Source organism: Bufo gargarizans, chromosome 5 (genome assembly GCF_014858855.1).
Source record: "Bufo gargarizans isolate SCDJY-AF-19 chromosome 5, ASM1485885v1, whole genome shotgun sequence".
NCBI lineage: Eukaryota > Metazoa > Chordata > Amphibia > Anura > Bufonidae > Bufo > Bufo gargarizans.
In genome coordinates this window covers 20790318-20810033 of record NC_058084.1, presented here as the reverse complement: position 1 = coordinate 20810033, position 19716 = coordinate 20790318, and the positions used below count along the sequence as shown (strand labels likewise).

At 45.2% G+C, this 19716-nt stretch overlaps 1 protein-coding gene across 1 annotated transcript in view; it reads left to right on the top strand.

Annotated features, from left to right (window-relative positions):
* LOC122937801 (cytochrome P450 2C29-like) overlaps positions 1 to 19716 on the top strand; it is a 35006-nt gene that overhangs the window by 3951 nt on the left and 11339 nt on the right. Inside the window, exons 3-5 of the mRNA XM_044292851.1 lie at positions 2028 to 2190; positions 8773 to 8913; positions 18772 to 18932. Of these exons, the coding sequence (XP_044148786.1) occupies positions 2028 to 2190; positions 8773 to 8913; positions 18772 to 18932 (465 nt within the window). The remainder of the gene's footprint in view (positions 1 to 2027; positions 2191 to 8772; positions 8914 to 18771; positions 18933 to 19716) is intronic.

The following is a 19716-nucleotide window of genomic DNA, read 5'->3' as shown; positions in this document are numbered from 1 at the left end:
AATGCCCCCTTAATTCCCCCTAAAGTGTAGTTATACCCTGATAGTGATACTGTATCTGTATGTAACTGCGTGCATGTGTCTGTGTGTCGCTGTGTCTGTGTGTCCTGTGCCTGTGTGTCATTGTGTGCCTGTGTCTGTGTGTCACTGTGTCTGTGTGTCACTCTGTGCCTGTGACTGTGTGTCACTGTGTGCCTGTGTGTCACTGTGTGCCTGTGTGTCATTGTGTGCCTGTGTCTGTGTGTCACTGTGTCTGTGTGTCACTCTGTGCCTGTGACTGTGTGTCACTGTGTGCCTGTCTGTGTGTCGCTGTGTGCCTGTGTGTCGCTGTGTGCCTGTGTCTATGTGTCACTGTGTGCATGTGCCTGTGTGTCACTGTGTGTCACTGTGTGCCTTTGTGTCACTGTGTCTGTGTGTCACTCTGTGCCTGTGACTGTGTGTCACTGTGTGCCTGTGTCTATGTCACTGTGTGCCTGTATCTGTGTGTATCTGCGTGCATGTGTCTATGTGTCGCTGTGTCTGTGTGTCTGTATCTGTGTGTAACTGCGTGCATGTGTCTGTGTGTCCTGTGCCTGTGTGACACTGTGTGCCTGTGTCTGTGTGTCACTGTGTGCATGTGCCTGTGTGTCACTGTGTGCATGTGCCTGTGTGTCACTGTGTGCCTGTGCCTGTGTGTCACTGTGTGCATGTGCCTGTGTGTCACTGTGTCTGTGTGTCGCTGTGCGCCTGCGTCTGTGTGTCGCTGTGCGCCTGCGTCTGTGTGTCGCTGTGCGCCTGCGTCTGTGTGTCGCTGTGTGCCTGTCTCTGTGTGTCACTGTGTCTGTGTGACACTGTGTGCCTGTGTCTGTGTGTCACTGTGTCTGTGTGTCGCTGTGTGCCTGTCTCTGTGTGTCCTGTGCCTGTGTGACACTGTGTGCCTGTGTCTGTGTGTCACTGTGTGCATGTGCCTGTGTGTCACTGTGTGCATGTGCCTGTGTGTCACTGTGTGCCTGTGCCTGTGTGTCACTGTGTGCATGTGTCTGTGTGTCACTGTGTGCCTGTGTCTGTGTGCCTGTATCTGTGTGTAACTGCGTGCATGTGTCTATGTGTCACTGTGTGCCTGTGTGTCACTGTGTCTGTGTGTCACTCTGTGACTGTGTGTTGCTGTGTGCCTGTGTCTGTGTGTCGCTGTGTGCCTGCGTCTGTGTGTCGCTGTGCGCCTGTGTGTCACTGTGTGCATGTGCCTGTGTGTCACTGTGTCTGTGTGTCGCTGTGTGCCTGCGTATGTGTGTCGCTGTGCGCCTGCGTCTGTGTGTCGCTGTGCGCCTGCGTCTGTGTGTCGCTGTGCGCCTGCGTCTGTGTGTCGCTGTGCGCCTGCGTCTGTGTGCCTGTATCTGTGTGTAACTGTGTGCATGTGCCTGTGTGTCACTGTGTCTGTGTGTCGCTGTGCGCCTGCGTCTGTGTGTCGCTGTGCGCCTGCGTCTGTGTGTCGCTGTGCGCCTGCGTCTGTGTGTCGCTGTGTGCCTGCGCCTGTGTGTCGCTGTGCGCCTGCGTCTGTGTGTCGCTGTGCGCCTGCGTCTGTGTGTCGCTGTGCGCCTGCGTCTGTGTGTCGCTGTGCGCCTGTGTCTGTGTGTCGCTGTGCGCCTGTGTCTGTGTGTCGCTGTGTGCCTGTGTCTGCGTGTCGCTGTGTGCCTGTGTCTGCGTGTCGCTGTGTGCCTGTGTCTGTGTGTAACTGCGTGCATGTGTCTGTGTGCCTGTGTCTGCGTGTCGCTGTGTGCCTGTGTCTGCGTGTCGCTGTGTGCCTGTGTCTGTGTGTCGCTGTGTGCCTGTGTCTGTGTGCCTGTATCTGTGTGTCACTGTGTGCCTGTGTCTGTGTGCCTGTCTCTGTGTGTCACTCTGTGCATGTAAGTATAGATGTGTGATGTGTCTAGCCAGTTATTCAGTGACACTTTGACATTTTTTTCTTATGTTACTAAAAGTTTAGAAGATTCAATTTTTAGGGTAAAACCATTAACCTCTTACTGTCCACACATTTGTGTTTCCTCCATCAGCTCAGCAAGCAATATGGCAGAATATTCACCATCTGGAAATTGTCAGAACCGGTGATCGTTCTGTGCGGGTATGAAATGCTGAAAGCAGGTCTGATGGATTACCCCGAGGAGGTGTGCGAACGACCATTCCTTCCAGTATTTGAAGTCGCCACCAAGGGATACGGTGAGAGGATCACGTTATACGATTTAGACCAATTCTGTTTCTAAAATTTACATCATGGAGAATCTGTGTAATTGTGCACGAACCTCCTCAGTCTCCTACAGTAATACAGTGTGCACTAGAGAGGGAGGAGGGGGATGGAGCTGCAGGTTATCTCTAGCTGGGAGAAGAGGAGGGGAAGCAGCAGAGGAGACATCTGAATGGTCAGAGTGTACAGCACGGCTCTGCCTCCACCAGGAAGATCCCAGCTTTTAAGGTTAGACACAATATTTTGCCTGCTCTACATCTACAGCAGTGGAACGGCAGCATTATCTTCTGTAACATTAGGTGCTTCCTTACATCAGTGGTAAACTAATGTCTGCCCCAAGGTTAAGTGATCAGTGAGGGGTCCTGGGACCTCCGACAATAAGCTGAATGAAGGTTCTCCTTCAGTATTTATCCAGGCTCCTAGTGATGTAGTTGATGTGATGCAGCTATGGCCAATAATTTCTCCACACCACACGGTCTTCTCCCTTCACTCCACAGTACTCGACAACGCGTGGCACCTCCCAGATTAAATAGGAGATTTGTACTGTCCCAGGACATAATGATTCTGTCTGCACAAGCTCTCTGACAAAGAGTGCTGGAGTTTGCAGGAGGTGCAAATACAATGTACCGGACCACAGGGGCAACACGTGAGGCTACGGTGGACTGATGGGGGTAGTAGTACATTTACTCACAGTTAGCAGACCCTCCCTGGGCTGGCGTGCAGTGATGGGGAAGACAGCACTAAATCCTCCGGGGCACTCTATATTGCAGGGAACACCAGCCAGATGGAAGTTGAGGTGCCCTTGATGGTATAGGTGTTTAGGGTGCTTTGGTGGCTGGGCCCCTGTATTCGTGACACCAGAACCGTAAGGTGCAAATGTTGAGAGTAGTAGAAAGGATGAAGAGTCAGCTGTAGTAAAACAGTTGAACATTTACTGACTCAATCGTCTCAGGGCAGTTGTTACAGTTCAACAATACAGCAAACGCAATAATCTAGATGTTGGTTTAACTGGAATTCCTTATAACAGGTCTGGCAATTGTCAGTTGAGGAGTTCTCTTAATGCTGTTACTTTACAGGCAAAGAATGGGTGAATTTGCACTAAGTCCACTTTCTAGCACTCCGGTACTGAATATAACGATTTACTATTTATCTTGAGCAATCCAATAAGGGCGTTCTCCTTCATGGCAGGCAAACTCTCTGCTACATTATTTGATGCAGAATGCTCTCCTGAAATATTCAGGTCCACTATGTCCCAGAAGGTGTTTAGTGGAAAATGATAATTCTGCGCACTAATTATCCAGTTGTGTCCAGGTACCTTTAAGTTCCTCCTGGTCACTGGTGCTGGTGAAGTCCCTTGGCTAGACTCAGCTCTAATCTTCACTAGACTTGCTTTATATTCATACTTAGACTTACTGTCTTGTGCTGGGCTGCAGTAAACACTTGGTTTGTCCTCTCCAGGCTTGATCAGGCCCCAGAGGAAAGAAAGGCAGCTACATTCTGGACTGAGCCTGCTTTGCTCCTCCATACACTTCCTTCTCCTCTCTGCTTCTTTGTACACACTCAACTAACTTTTTTAACAAACCCCTGGCTATATATAGTGTGTGGTGCCAGCACCACCTAGGGGCGAAGAGATGTAATGACAATGCCAGCCTGATATTAGGAAATACAATACATTAAATACAAATAATTATACTGAAATTTAAGGGGGCCACTTGTACACACATAAGTGGGACGCTGCACAAACACTAAGGGCATTGTAGCTGATATTGGGGGTACTGTCTAGCGCTGGGGCACTGCATTGACTGGGAAACAACAGTTTTTGTGGGACATCGTGATTTATATTGTTACAAGGACCCTGGAGGACTTCATTTGCTGCAGAACACTATTTGCATCTACGTGTCCCTCTTTTGGCATAAATGTTGACTGGTGTCACTACATTAGAGGGTGAGTTTTAGTATGTGGCCCATGACCCCATTCAAAGATAGAGCAGCACTGGAGGAGGACACAGGATAGCTTAAAGCAAAAGAACGTTAATCTAGGGTATTGTGTTTGTTACAGACAATGGCACTTGGCTTGTCGGTTACAGTCTGAAGTGGGTAGACAGCTTAGTGGTTACAAGTAAATGGAACATAGCTTAGTGGTTACAAGTAAATGGCACGTAGCTTGGTGGTTACAGTCTCAGGTGGACACACAGCTTGGAGGTTTTAGTTTCTAAAGGCACACAGGACAACTCTCATTGTTTAGTAAATGCAGGGCCGCTGTGGGCTCGATGATCTAGGCCTCTGGTCACAGACAAAGGCAGCTTAATTTCCACCCAAACACTAATACAGGAACATACTAATAGTGGTTCGAACCCACCTTCAGGATACAGTGGGCCTTTTCCAGTCATGAATCCCCCTCCATGGCAGACCAATGTGAGCCAGTAGTCCTTGTAACGGACCGTTTCAGCAGACAAGGGGTTAAAATTCGTTCAGGCGATATGCCCCTTTCTGAGAGACAGGCACAGCTACTGCAGAACACCAAACTCCCGAACTGGATACAAAATAGCACTCCAAACTGGAACCTCGCGAATAGCTGCCAGCAGACGAACAGGAAAAGCGTACAGTCAGCTTACACTCCTGGCAATCAGTCTCTAACAGCATACAGGGAATCCCCCCAATAACGAGACAAGGCTCCGTCTTGAGGGTCTAGCAGTGGTCTGACTGTACTTTAGATACAGCCTCTTTTATTCATAAAAAACAAACATAGTACTGCCCACCGGGTTTTGAAATCCAACCAATCAATATCTTACAACACACACAATGCAAGTACAGCAACCAATCGTTCACGCCCCCTAGAGGACCAGAAGGGAGACTGCGACATAGAACAGATACAACACATCCCCACAATGCATCATGGTTTCCTCCTCTCTGTCCCCGAGACAACCGAGGGCAATCCAATTATCTCTCAGGACAAAGGGGAGATCGCCAATACACATGTGGAGACAACAGGACAGACATCACCATTTAAACACACAATGGGACAATGGGACAATAGAACCACACCCAGCATATTCCTCCCAAGCTGACAAGTTACACTTATTATAAATTGTTACAACTTTGTGAGGTTACATTGTCCATACATATAACTTACATCAATTTAAACAGTATAACTTGGGGACAAACCTATCCAAAATTCACTTGAATAGGTTCAGGGGTTTAAAAGTTAGCAAAAGTATCTCAAAGGGCCTGTAATCCTGGGGCAGGAGGCTGGCAAACAGCCCCCTCCAAAACACCGTGGCGAGGTTGGTTTCGCCACACATTCTCCCCCCCCCAGGGAAGTACAGATACCTACCAGGTAGTACCTGAGTTAGTCTGGCAGTCCAACCACAACCCAATACTGGACCTGTTGAATCTTGGGGCCTGGCTCTGTTCTGTAGGTCCCCAGCTGTTGAGTGTGCATCTGCTACTCCTTGCTTTGTGGTTCTCCATCTTGGAGCTGTAGGTACTTGGTGGGCAGAGGCCGACTGCGCTCTGCCCAGATGCCAGCTCTTCCGCTGGGGTGAGGGGGGTACAAGCCAGTCCTGTAACAAGGGGGTCGGTGGAGCAGAGGCTAGCGGCTCTCTGCCCTGATGCCAGCTCTTCCGCTGGGAAGGGATCAGTGGGTATTGCAGGCTCATCCCCTGCCCCCAGAACTCGGTTGGGAAGTAGCTGGGAAGGGGAGGGCTCGCTTACCTCCTCCTCCTGGTATCCCTGCGGAGATGGCTGGAGATCTGGTTGTTTGAGGGGGAGACCGACTGTCTCCTCTTTGGCTACACAGCCCTGTTGCTGGGGGACAGGACCGACTGTCCCTACCCCCTGTGCTGTGAGTGCAGAGACCACGGTCCCATCTGCACAGTTGTGGGGCTTACTGTCTTCCCCTGGTGTGTTAAGCTGCCGCTGGGGAATGGAGACTAGGCTCCCAGTTCCCAACAAATCCTTCTGTTGCTGTGGGATGGAGACTGGACTCCCAATTCCCAACAACTCAATCTGCTGCTGGGGGACAGGACCGACTGTCTCTGCCCCCTGTAACTCAGTCTGCCGCTGGGGAGGGAGGACGCTGCTCTCCTCTCCCTGCATTTCACACTGCCGCTGGGGAATGGAGACTGGGCTCCCAATTCCCTGCAGGACCGGTGGAGAGACCTCGGTCCCATCTCTACCGGCCACCTGGGGTCCTTCCCAGTAACGCTCTACAATATCTGCCCAGCTGAATAGGTCTGGATCTGGGTCTGTCACCTTACTGTCCTGCTGAGCCTTCCCAATGGAGTGGAAGAGATCTCGGTAGTCCTGCTCCAGTTCCCACTCCAGGGTTGCTAGGTGAGCCAGGTCTTGCTCTACCTCATGGGGGTCATCCCACTCATGCCTAGCCTCCCTCTCATAGAAAATATCCTGAAGTCTGGACTGTGCAGGGCTCCCGAAGTCAGGCTCTGCAAAGCACTCCCATAACAAGCCAGGACCATCAAACTCCTCTCCCTCTGGCTTGTCATGCTTAGCTGTCCAGGGTATGTACTGTGCCATATACCACCAGAGCGCCTGGTAGGCATCCTCCAGCCATAGCTCCTGCCATACCCGGTGCTCTAGTTCCTTCACCCATTCCTCCAGGGGCTGCTCTCCCAGGAAGGGCATCCGCAGGGCCACTTGCTTCTGCAACCGCTGCTCTTCACTGGGGAGACTCTCACCCCGCTGGTATTGTACATTATCCAGGGCCTGGTACCAGATGCCTTTCCTTAATGCATCCCGGCCATCCAGGTCCTCCTCCTCGTATAACACTGCTGGTTCCATCCTGCAGCTGTCTGGGTCGCTGTACTGGGACATGCGTTGCCCTTAAATTGTAGAATCCACAGAAATGGTGTCTCCTGTAGCTGTCCTTCTGGCTGTAGGAACGATCCCGCTGCTTGCCACCAATTGTAACGGACCGTTTCAGCAGACAAGGGGTTAAAATCCGTTTAGGCGATATGCCCCTTTCTGAGAGACAGGCACAGCTACTGCAGAACACCAAACTCCCGAACTGGATACAAAATAGCACTCCAAACTGGAACCTCGCGAATAGCTGCCTAGCAGACGAACAGGAAAAGCGTACAGTCAGCTTACACTCCTGGCAATCAGTCTCTAACAGCATACAGGGAATCCCCCCAATAACGAGACAAGGCTCCGTCTTGAGGGTCTAGCAGTGGTCTGACTGTACTTCAGATACAGCCTCTTTTATTCATAAAAAACAAACATAGTACTGCCCACAGGGTTTTGAAATCCAACCAATCAATATCTTACAACACACACAATGCAAGTACAGCAACCAATCGTTCACGCCCCCTAGAGGACCAGAAGGGAGACTGCGACACAGAACAGATACAACACATCCCCACAATGCATCATGGTTTCCTCCTCTCTGTCCCCGAGACAACCTAGGGCAATCCAATTATCTCTCAGGACAAAGGGGAGATCGCCAATACACATGTGGAGACAACAGGACAGACATCACCATTTAAACACACAATGGGACAATGGGACAATAGAACCACACCCAGCATATTCCTCCCAAGCTGACAAGTTACACTTATTATAAATTGTTACAACTTTGTGAGGTTACATTGTCCATACATATAACTTACATAAATTTAAACAGTATAACTTGGGGACAAACCTATCCAAAATTCACTTGAATAGGTTCAGGGGTTTAAAAGTTAGCAAAAGTATCTCAAAGGGCCGTAATCCTGGGGCAGGAGGCTGGCAAACAGCCCCCTCCAAAACACAGTGGCGAGGTTTGTTTCGCCACAGTCCTTTCCAGGATCAAGGCGCTGGAAATGCAACCGCAATGCAGGATCCTCAGGGTCAACGCTATTTCAGCAATAAACATCATCTTGGTACAAGTCCTACCCACAGATCTGTGCTGCAATGTCAGTCCAGAGGAATACTTGACTCGGACCTGACAGGTTCTCTTTACACTCTTCATACACACAATCTCCTAGAGGGGCTTAGTATGCAGCCTGCACAGAGCCACACCACTGCATCTGCACACATGACCAGAAACCTCATTTGCCCACCATGGCCACCAATGTACCGTGCAAAACAGTAAAAACAACTTTTTAAAGGTACAGCACAAGCAAAATAAAAGATGTTAACATACATTGGCACAAAATGTATAAGCAAATCACGAATGGCCAGCTCTGGTGCCACAGTTGAGGTGCACAGCGGAGTCAGTTCAATCTAGTATCATGTATTTTTTAAGGGGTGCAGGTCAACACTCTTATGAGCTTGTGTGTGAACACCCCCTTATAACCACGGTTTGGCTGGTGGTGCTCAAGATACTACAGTCCGACATGCCCTGCTGTCCTATCCCTAATGCAACACAGAGGGGTCTGAACAAGGTCCATCAAATGCCAGTTTACTGGAAGACCCCAAAAGAAGAAAGTAAAACACGTTACATCTGACCCTTAGCTGTCGGAGGAGTAATCCTCAATTCATCCAGGGGAAAGGTGAAGCATAAGAATACAAGTATGGTAATGTACCGGGCGTTAATAACTTGGTCTTCTTTGTCCTTAGCTATTAATGGAGTACGATGGCGCCCTCTTCGCCGCTTCGCCCTACTAACCCTTAGAAACTTGGGGATGGGGAAGAGAGCTGTGGAGGTGAAAATGCTGGCAGAATGCAAACGACTGGTCAAGGCTATGGCAGAGACAGCAGGTGGGTGAGCATATTGGTTCTTTGGTGTGATCTTTTCTTGATCTCTGGTTTCTTCTTGGAAATGCTTTCTCCTGCTGACCATCGTTGGATGTAACTAGCTCCTTTATTTAAAGACCAGTGTCACAGCACACATAACACCTATAAGTAAAAGTAAATCAGCCTACAGGCAAAATTCTATTCCAAATGGGGGATGAGATTCATAGTTTCCAACTTCAGAGGAGAATTGTGCTACTTGTGAATTTTCTTGCAATCAATCTGATTCCAAAAACATTGGATGTAGAAATAATTGATCCAGAAAATCACAGAGCATACCAAAAGAAGATCCAAAGACCTGCAGCCTCGGTGAGGACAGTGCCCGCACTTCACCATAGGAAACATGGGTCACATGTGGAGCTCTGTGGACAACACAGGTCCCATTACACAAGTTCTATATCAAGCATTCCCCAGTAAGACTAGAATATAACATCATAACTGATGACCACGTAGACAAATGGATGTTATACCAAGAACTGCGCACAGGACAAGGAAAACGTCTAGTCATCGTTCCTTAAACCGTAGCTGAAGTCAAGAAAATAATCCAAAACTGGAAGATGTCACCATGTAAATGGGAGAACAACATATGGGTTCTGTATTATATGCAAGTTATGGTCCGAAACTGAAGCCAACAGAGATGCAGTGGTTGGACCTGAAATGTGGAGTTCATGCAGGAGAACCTTCCAAAGCAGTACTTATAGACTTTAATGAAGAGGGGACGAGGGCTGTGCATGTGAATGGCCAGCTATGTCCTGTTAGTCCTTAGTATGGCAGTCAAAGTGAACATTTTACATAGTATGGAGGACTATCATCTGACCAACCCCCTCCCCCATTCTCACAACACAGGTAAAGGCTACTTTCACATCTGCGCTTTCCCTTTCCGGTATTGAGATCCCTCATAGGATGTCAAAAGCGGGGGAAAACGCTTCCATTTTGTCCCCATTCATTGTCAATGGGGACAAAACTGAACTAAACGAAACGGAAGGCACCAGAATGCGTTCCGTTTGGTTGCGTCCCCATCACGTACAGAGTAACGCTTTTTCTGTCAGCGATGTTGGCGGAGCAAGATGGATTCGTTCTGTGACACAATGTAAGTCAATGGGGATGGAATTGTTTTCTCGGACACAATAGAAAACGGATCCGTCCCCCATCGACTTTCAATGGTGTTCATGATGGATCCTTCTTGGCTATTTAAAGATAATACAATCGGATCCGTTCATAACGGTTTCAGATGGTTGTATTATCAGAACAGAAGCGTTTTTGCTGATCCATGACGGATCCAGCAAAAACGCTGGTGTGAAAGTAGCCTAAGGGCGCATTCACATCACCGTTTAGATTTCTGTTCTTCTGATCCATCAGAAGAAGAGAGAGAGAGAAAAAAACAGGATCCTGAAAAAAACGGATCATGTTGTATCAGTTGTCATTTGTTTGAGCCATTTCCGTCTGAGAAAAAAAGTCCTGCATGCAGTACTTTTGTTTCAGTCTATAAAAAACAGATCTCAGACGGAAATGGCTCAAGCGTATGACAACTGATGCAACATGATGTTTTTTTCAGGATCCTGTTTTTCTTTCTCTCTCTCTCTTCTTCTGATGGATCAGAAGAGCGGAAAGCTAAACAGTGATGTGAATGCACCCTAAGGGTGGGCTCACACTAGCGTTAGGGATTCCGTTATGGCTTTCCATTATAACATGGTTATAATGGAAAATAACAGAATCCATAAGACGGAAGGACGGATCCGTTCTTCTGCCCATAGACTTGTATTATGACGGAATGCAAAACGGAAGCCTTTAAAAGGCTTTCCGTCCTAATAGAAGTCTATGGGAATCATAACGGATCCGTCTGGTTCCTGTTATGCAGAACGGAAAAAAGTCCTGTCGACAGGCTTTGTTTTCCATCTTGCATAACGGGACCCAGATGGATCTGTTATGCTTTCCTATAGACTTCTATTAGGACGGAAAGCAAACGGAATGCCTTTTAAAGGCTTCCGATATGCATTCTGTCTGAGCATTCCGTTATTTTCCGTTATAACCATGTTATAATGGAAAGCCATAACGGAATACCTAACGCTAGTGTGAACCCACCCTAACAGACGATCCCATCAATATCAACTGTCAGAATACCCCTTTAAGTGCAGGGCGCAGTTCCTTTTTATGTGTTGGATAGACGTGCTCCCGAAATAAATATCTAAACTGACATCATTCAGTGTGAGGAATGCGCCATGACATGGGAAGGGAATATCTTGTTCCTATGGCTGCTCAGAGCAGAAGTCAACCATAATTTGTAGCATGTACTTTCCCTTACCGTTCATGTCCCCGTGAACAGAGACTACAGAAACAAAACCTTATCAGAGCCAAGACAAACCCTTCCCAACATTTACTGTCCATGTACAGAAGAAGTCGGAATGAGGTCAGGAGATCAGAAATAAGAGCTACACACGAGCCCTCAGTTGACAGGATTCAAAGAAAACAGTGTGACCGCTTGCAGACATACTGATTTTCAACCTTGGTATCTCAAAAATGGCTGAACATTTAAAAAAAAGGACCAATTGAAAAGATTATTTTTAGCCCAAAATATAATCAGATTTTTTTTTTTTTCTGAAGGTATTCATAGTCTTTAAAGGAAATGTGTTACCAAAAATGTTATCTGCCACTTAAAACCAGATAGTAAAACATATCCTTTTTTTAAAGTTTTTTTCTGATTGCAGATTCTTTTATTCTATTTTCTGAACATGATTATGGGGCGGCCATCTGTTCTTAACAGCATTAACAATGCTTTGAGAAAATTGCTTTACGGCAGCCCCATGGTCCATAGACACATGTCACGGACGTACCGAGACATACGGATGTTCCCGCGACAAGTGGCAGGAGATCTCGGAGACATGTTTTCCTTTTGGATCAAATGATGTCTGTGTTGTTTCTGGTGCTTTCCAGTCCTATTGTTGTTTCTCCCACTATGCTATGCGGTTTACAGCTTCTGTTGGACTTGTGGTTAGCTTGTGTTTGGTTCTTGGCTAAGTTCCTGGTGCTACCAAAGCTTCATTCAAGATAATTGTTTCCTTTACCTTTTGTATTTTTGTTTATCTATATGTGTGTGTTGCCTTTCCCTGTTGTTTGTCATTAGGCCTGAGGGAGACTCCTGTTCGTCCTTTCCTTTGGAGGAACAGGTAGATTCAGGCCTGACGTTAGTTCCAGGGTCCTATAGGGTGAGATAGGATTCTAAGTATCCAGTGTATGAACTTGCCTACCTTTGGGGCCTGTTCATACTGGTGTCCATTTTCCATCCCTAGTTTCCAGGCCTTATTCTGGTATCCCCTTTCCCTCCTATGCTCGGTGGGGGTTTTCCTCCCACACACGAGCGTGACAACACAATGGTCAGAACCTCAGTGACTTCTATGGGAGAGTCTTCTAGGCTCTGTGACCTGTGCAGAGATCATTCTACAAGGGAATAATAGATAAGCTCTGACAATCACCTGTAGTGAATGGAGGATCATGTCTTATCTGTACACAGAGGTGATATCATTACAGGCAGGATTAGATTAACAGATAAGCAGGTAACTGCAGCAAAGTGATCTGTGTAGACCAAGAAGTAGCGCCAATTATTATTATTATTATTATTAGTGGCCAGTGTGAAAACTGCAGGATTTTATACCTGTTGCTTAAATATAGATATTGACACGGAAAATTAAAAATATAATCACCAATTTTTTTAAAAAAAAATAAAAATAAAAACATGATTTAACCCCATTCCTTTCCATTCACACAGCCATATGAGGGCTTGTTTTTTGCAGAACAAATTGTACTTTCTAATGGCACCATTTAATATTGCATAGAATGTAGTGGGAAGCTGGGAAAAAATTCCAAATGGGGTGGAATTGGGAAATAAACGCAATTCTGCCACAGTTTAATGGGTTTTGCTTTTAAGGCGTTCACGATGCAGTAAAACTGACTTGTGCTCTTTATTCTCCAGATCAGTACAATTACGGCGATACCACATATGTATAGTTTTTCGTGTGTTTAAAAAAAAAATAATAATATTTCCATTGCCATTTTCTAACCCCCATTTTATAGTTATGTCTACAGAGCTGTGTTAAGGCTCGTTGTTTGCAGGATGATCTGTAGTTTTAGTTAATATCTTAGGGTGTGTATGACTTTGATCACTTTTTATTAAAAAAAATTAGGAGGTAAAGTGATGGAAAAACAGAATACATTTTTTAATACTTTAAAAGTACAGGCGTTTCTGCATGCGGCGATTAGGGATGAGCGAATCGACTTCGGATGAAACATCTGAAAGTCGATTCACATAAAGCTTCGTTCTAATACTGTACGGAGCAGGAGCAGGAGCTCCGTACAGTATTAGAATGTATTGGCTCTGATGAGCCAAAGTTATTGCTTTGATAAGTCTCACGAGAGGTAGCTTGGAACCGAACCCGAGTTCGGGAAATGTTTTTTTACAGTACAAATTAATTTATAAAGCTATTGCGCAAAGCAATAACTACGGAGCTCCTGCTCCTGCTCCGTACAGTATTAGAACGAAGCTTTATGTGAATCGACTTTCAGATGTTTCATCCGAAGTCGATTCGCTCATCCCTAATCGCCGCATGCAAAAACGCCTGTACTTTCAAAGTATTAAAAAATGTATTCTGTTTTTTCATCACTTTACCTCCTAATTTTTTTTTTATAAAAAGTGATCAAAGTCATACACACCCTAAGATATTAACTAAAACTACAGGGATCATCCTGCAAACAATGAGCCTTAACACAGCATTGTAGACATAACTATAAAATGGGGGTTAGAAAATGGCAATTTTTTTTTTTTTAAATTTAACGCACGAAAAACGATACATATGTGGTATCGCCGTAATTGTACTGATCTGGAGAATGAAGAGCACAAGTCAGTTTTACTGCATAGTGAACGCCTTAAAAACAAAAGTCGATTCGCTCATCTTTAGCGGCAATGCCCATGATGTTGATTTTTTTTATTGTATAAGTATTTTGATTTTGGAGAAGAGGGGTTTGAATTTTTATATTTTTATATATATTTTTTTTATTTCCTACTTTCATCAGATTGCAATTTGTATATACCCTATACATAGATCACTATATTACATCTCAGTGCTGCCACCTGCTGGCCTGAATTGTAAAGTACACAGAATGAGCCTGGAAGCCTAGTGAAGGCTAAGGCTCAATATTTACAAGAACACCTTCCCTGATCTCCGCCCGAGGAAAGAGTTCCTGCCCTTGAAGTGCACACTTCTGGATTTCCGGCCTCACATTTGACCATGGCATCTGAGGAGTTAAATGTCCACGATCAGCATTACTGCCCAACGTGGACAATAGCCACGGGTGTCTTCTGTATGAAACATGAAGGCACCAGCTAGCTATGGCTCTTGCTCTGGAGGATGTCGGGAAGGGCTTAAACAATAGGTCATTTTCTGATAACACATTTCCTTTAAGTGTATGGAGTGTCCTCCAAAGATGAGAGCTTTCCATACTAGTCAGGAGGCAACTATGTTATTTAGCTGACATCCGCCAGCGATGGCTAGAATCTGCGGTAACGCCAATCGAAACTGTTTAACTCTTCTAATATTATGGCCAATCATGATGAAGCATCTGAGCAGTTTGACAGGGCTAGGGGGCTCTCTCTGTTCCATAATCTCAGGGGACCAAGGTGGTATCACGGCAGCCAGAGGGCTAGTGAAAGCCCCCAGGTCTGCAATGTTAATATTCCCATAAAAACCTGGCAAAGTGCAATAGTATAATGTCACTGGCTCAGTACAGTGCACCACAGAAGTATTGCACTCCATAAACCAGAGGTACTGAAGTACTTATTGTAAAGGTCAACATGCCTGGGTCTACCATAGGGTGAAAGTCCAAGCAGCAATGGAAATGGAAGAAGGGACAACACCAGTGGCACATAATGCTCTGCGACAAGTAACGATAAGCTATGGTTCTCCCACCCAATCACTTTAGTGCCCCAATGCAACAAGAATGTCCCCTTAGTGCCACCTCACAATAATGATCATCCTTAGTGCCCCTCAGATAGTATGATGTCCCTTTAGTGGCTTCCCTGACAGCAAGGATGATCTGTGAGGTCACAGTACCTATCGCTCTGATGGCTTCCTGCTTTACCATTGTAGTCAACTGCATCCTCATCCTGAGGACACAGATATAGGAGAGTGGGAGCTGCAGAAGTCTGGACAGCAGGCAACCATGGTCCAGATTCATATAAATGATGCTAGTGATTACTGGTTTAAAATAAAATTTGGTTTAATAAGAAAAATTGTTTGATACATTTTTAAAAATATAAAACAAGTCACAAATATTGTTAAAAAAACACATTTTCCCATCCAGCACATAAAATACTAAAAAAGAATGATTACGAAATTCAGATAATTGATATTGTAGCATCTGAAAAAGATATTACAATATCACATCTTTTACACTACATGGTGAATGCTGTAAAAAAAATATAGAAAAGTCACAATGCCAGAATTGCTGTTTTTGATCACCTTATGGAAACATTGTATGTACTAAAAAAAAATTGATCAAAGATAATAATTAATCTTCTATGAATTAATTATTTCTATGAATCCTCAATGATGGCACCGCCTGAAGGTTAACCCTTGAGCTCTGTAGGGGCAGGAACAGAGATTATGAAGGGTGTTCAATAAGTTATCTACCCCAGCATGTTCTGTCTAGTGTTAGAGCGCTGAGCTTGTCTGTGCAGGTTGAGACATGTCTGGACATGCCTCCCACACAGTAACAGTTTAGTCTGATGAAAGTGACACGATGGCAAGTGTAGGTCTACAAATAAAGTGAGGCATTTGGAGCTTTGTTCTGTGATTAAATTCCTTAAGAATGAACAAATGAAATCCATAAAAGGATGATGTCAGAGGTAGTACGTGGAAGGAAAGACAACCAAAGGGGACCACAACAAAACAACAACAGACTAGGCCCCAAACCTGGGGAGCAAAGAGGTTACCTCCTAGCAATCCATGATTCTCTCCCTAAGCTGCTAACAACATGTGCAAATCTCAGGAATCTGAGGCTGCCGAAACACTGCACAAAACCCTCAGCTTAGGGAACAGGGAAAGAGGCAACCGGCTCCTTCCAAACTGAAGGAGCTAGTGTCTCCCTGAGGCCTAGTCAGAACAAACACACAAAGAAATGGAAAATGACTTAGCTAGAGAAGCAACTGGAACAGGAGAATCACCACACAAGCAGAGCACTCCTCAGAAGAGCTATCAGCCGCAGGGAAACAAGTGAGAGGTGGAACATATAAAAAGCCACCTGACTGATAATCAGCAGCATCTGCAAAGGTGTGGAAACCTTTCAGCAACAAAGAAAACAAGAGAGATCTGTCAGATAGACTCCTGAGTCTTCCGTCTATCTGAACTTCTAAGATCTCTCCCAGGGCCGGCGGTGACAGATGATTGTTGTATATAATGATGATGCACCTTCCTACTACCAAGTAAAGTTTTGAGCCAAGGAGTTTAAATGAGGTAGGGAATCAATTGAGGATGATCCCTGTTCAACCTCTCAACCTGTTGAAGTATCTTCAGAGAAATATGCCATAAGGTGGAGGCCATGATTTTGGAAGATCGTCAGGGTCAAGGTCAGTGTTATAGCTCATGAATTGGGCATTTCAGTTGGCACAGTTTCCAGTATCATTCATGATGTCTTGATTATGTCAAAGGTACAGTTTTCGGTGGGTGGCATGAATGTTGATTCCGTTGTAGAGTCCATGCAACAGAAGCACAAAGGTTTGCCAACTCCGAAGAAATTTCGTGTTCAGCACTGGAAAGATGACGGCAACAGTTTTTTGGGGATACAGAAGGTGTTTTATTACTAGAATTCATGCCACACAAGACAACAATCACTGGAGACACCTCTGCCTCAACAAAGAAGGCATTACGTGAGGCAATCAAAGAGAAACTCCTTTGAAAGTTGTCAGCAGGTCTGTTGCTGCTTACGACAATGCGCCAGCTCACAAGTCTTGCAAATCACAAGCTGCTATCAGGGAATGCAGCTTCATGGAGTCTAACTATCCATCCTACAGTCCAGACTTGGATCCCAGTGATTACTTTCTACTTGGGAACCTGAAGGAATTTCTGCGTGGGCAACAATTTATTGATGATAAAAGAGGTGGTAATAGGGTTCATGCAGCAGCAAGACATCTCCTTCTATTCTTAGGGCATCTGATTACTGGAGGCTAAGTGTAAAAAGTGTTTTAAAGTACATTGAAAAGTACAAAGTAAGTTCAATTTTCAGAAAATTTTGAACACCCCTCATAATTCTAACCCTCTCACTAGGGTCTACCAAATAACCACACCAGTCTTACTTGCTTAATTATTTAAAGAGTATTTTTGGCAAATCCACATACAATATAATCATGAAATAATATACAGGCATTGGTAAAGTCTGTAGACCCTTCCACTTCTTTTCACATTTCTTATCTTACTCCTTGTGCTATAAGTTCCCCCATCATTCTGCCCTCAATCCCAATGGGAAAGTGAGAACAGAAGGTTAGAAATAGTTACTAATTTATTTAAAAGAAAAAACTAAAATCTCACATTGACATAACTCTTCAGCCCCTTTACTCGGGAAATAAGTCTTCAGCCCCTTTACTCTCGAAATAAGTCTTCAGCCCCTTTACTCTGGAAATAAGTCTTCAGCCCCTTTACTCTGGAAATAAGTCTTCAGCCCCTTTACTCTGGAAATAAGTCTTCACCCCCTTTACTCGGGAAATAAGTCTTCAGCCGCTTTACTCTGGAAATAAGTCTTCAGCCCCTTTACTCTGGAAATAAGTCTTCAGCCTCTTTACTCTGGAAATAAGTCTTCAGCCCCTTTACTCTGGAAATAAGTCTTCAGCCCCTTTACTCGGAAAATAAGTCTTTAGCCCCTTTACTCGGAAAATAAGTCTTCAGCCCCTTTACTCGGGAAATAAGTCTTCAGCCTCTTTACTCGGGAAATAAGTCTTCAGCCTCTTTACTCGGGACATAAGTCTTCAGCCGCTTAAGTCTGGACTTGAAGCTCCTTTGACAGCGATTACAGCCTCCAATCTTCTTGGGAATGATGCTACAATGTTTGCACACCTGGATTTGGGAATTTTCTGCCGTTCTTCTTTGCAGATCTTTTTAAGCTGTTTTAGGTTAGATGAAGGCTGTCACTGGATAGTCATTTTCAGGACTTTCCACTCATGTTGGTTTCATCGGACCAGAGAATCTTGTTTCTCGATGTCTGAGAATCCATTGCATGCGCCATCGTCGTTCCCTGCCATTGCACCCACTACTTACAAAGAAATGCACTTCATGACAAAGTAATTCGCCACAAAGCCAATTACTAGTTATGTAGACAGAAGAATGAAAAAGGTTATGGGGATGAATAAAGAATACTAGTTGGAAGGGGTTAACATCTTAGAACAAAATCAAAAATGGAACTGCAATTAGAAGAAAAGAACATTAGGTATCAATAAGAATGTAGAGGAGAAGCATCACAGAGGTACCCAGAGAAGAGGACGTCCGATGCTGGTAAGGCAGGGGTGATCCAGATACACATAGATTTTCAAGCCTTCAAAACAAAGCCCTATCTAGTGTAGGAGGACCGCAAATCATTAATGGAGTGGGAGAGGAACCTGTGAAAAGATCAAGGGTACGTCTACCCTTAAACATGATTCCAGCAGTCAGGGTGCACCCCACATATACATAGTATTTCACTCTATATAGCACTCCTATAATAATATGTGAGTATATACAGTATGATCTGCAGCAGACTGATGATGACCTGACTGGAGGTCACCTTATGATGTTCATTCTCTCTCCGCAGGGAAACCCTTCAACGCATCAATGTACCTCGCCAGTAATGTGATAAACATCATGGCTACTATTCTGTTTCGAAGTCGTTTTGATTACTTGGACGAGCGGCTTCCAGAACTTATCGTGACTATGGCCAGACATATCAACGGGGTTACATCTCCGCTAAGCACGGTTGTCTATTATTATATTATGGGACTTTTGTTGCCATTTTCTCCATTAGGATACCCCATAGTTAAGGGGGACATGTAGCTTTCCACGTTTTTATAATGTCATCATATAGTTAGATGTTATTACACTTGTGCTGCATGTCAATTAGCCTAAGGGCTCATTCAGACGGCCGTAGTGCTTTGCAGTCCGCAAATTGCAAACACGGATACCGGCCGTGTGCATTCCACATTTTGTGGACCTCACATGGCCGGCACTATGATAGAAATGCATATGTTCTATCTCTTTGCGGGGCCTCGGAATGGAACTATGGATATGTGCTGTCCGCATCTTTTGCGGCCCCACATTACCTTAATCAAGCAGTAACCACAAACAGAAGGACGGCAGCACTCCGAATTAACAAACCCTCCACCACAATCTTGAAAAAGGATCAGGAATAAGCTGGAAAGATGTATCAATGGGAAAATAGAGTTTTTAGTTTCTTCTATTTTTGACTACTCACTGTATATAATGGGTCTACCTTATAGCGGAGGATTCTAAATGGGGGGTGATCCTTAATGTCTGCAGGGCACCAGTGATAACTTAATGTCCTGATCATGTAACGTCCAGTGAAGAGCCAAGCAGAAGTAACAATAGGGATGTCAGAAGAGTGAGAGCAGCACAACGGTCCTCTCTATCCCCTCCCTGCGCTCATCACTAGGATGAGTAGACAGGACAGGATACCAAATGGTCAGTGTTCAGCCTCCTGTTACAGCAGAAACCTGAAGGGGCAAGTGAGAACTGGACACTA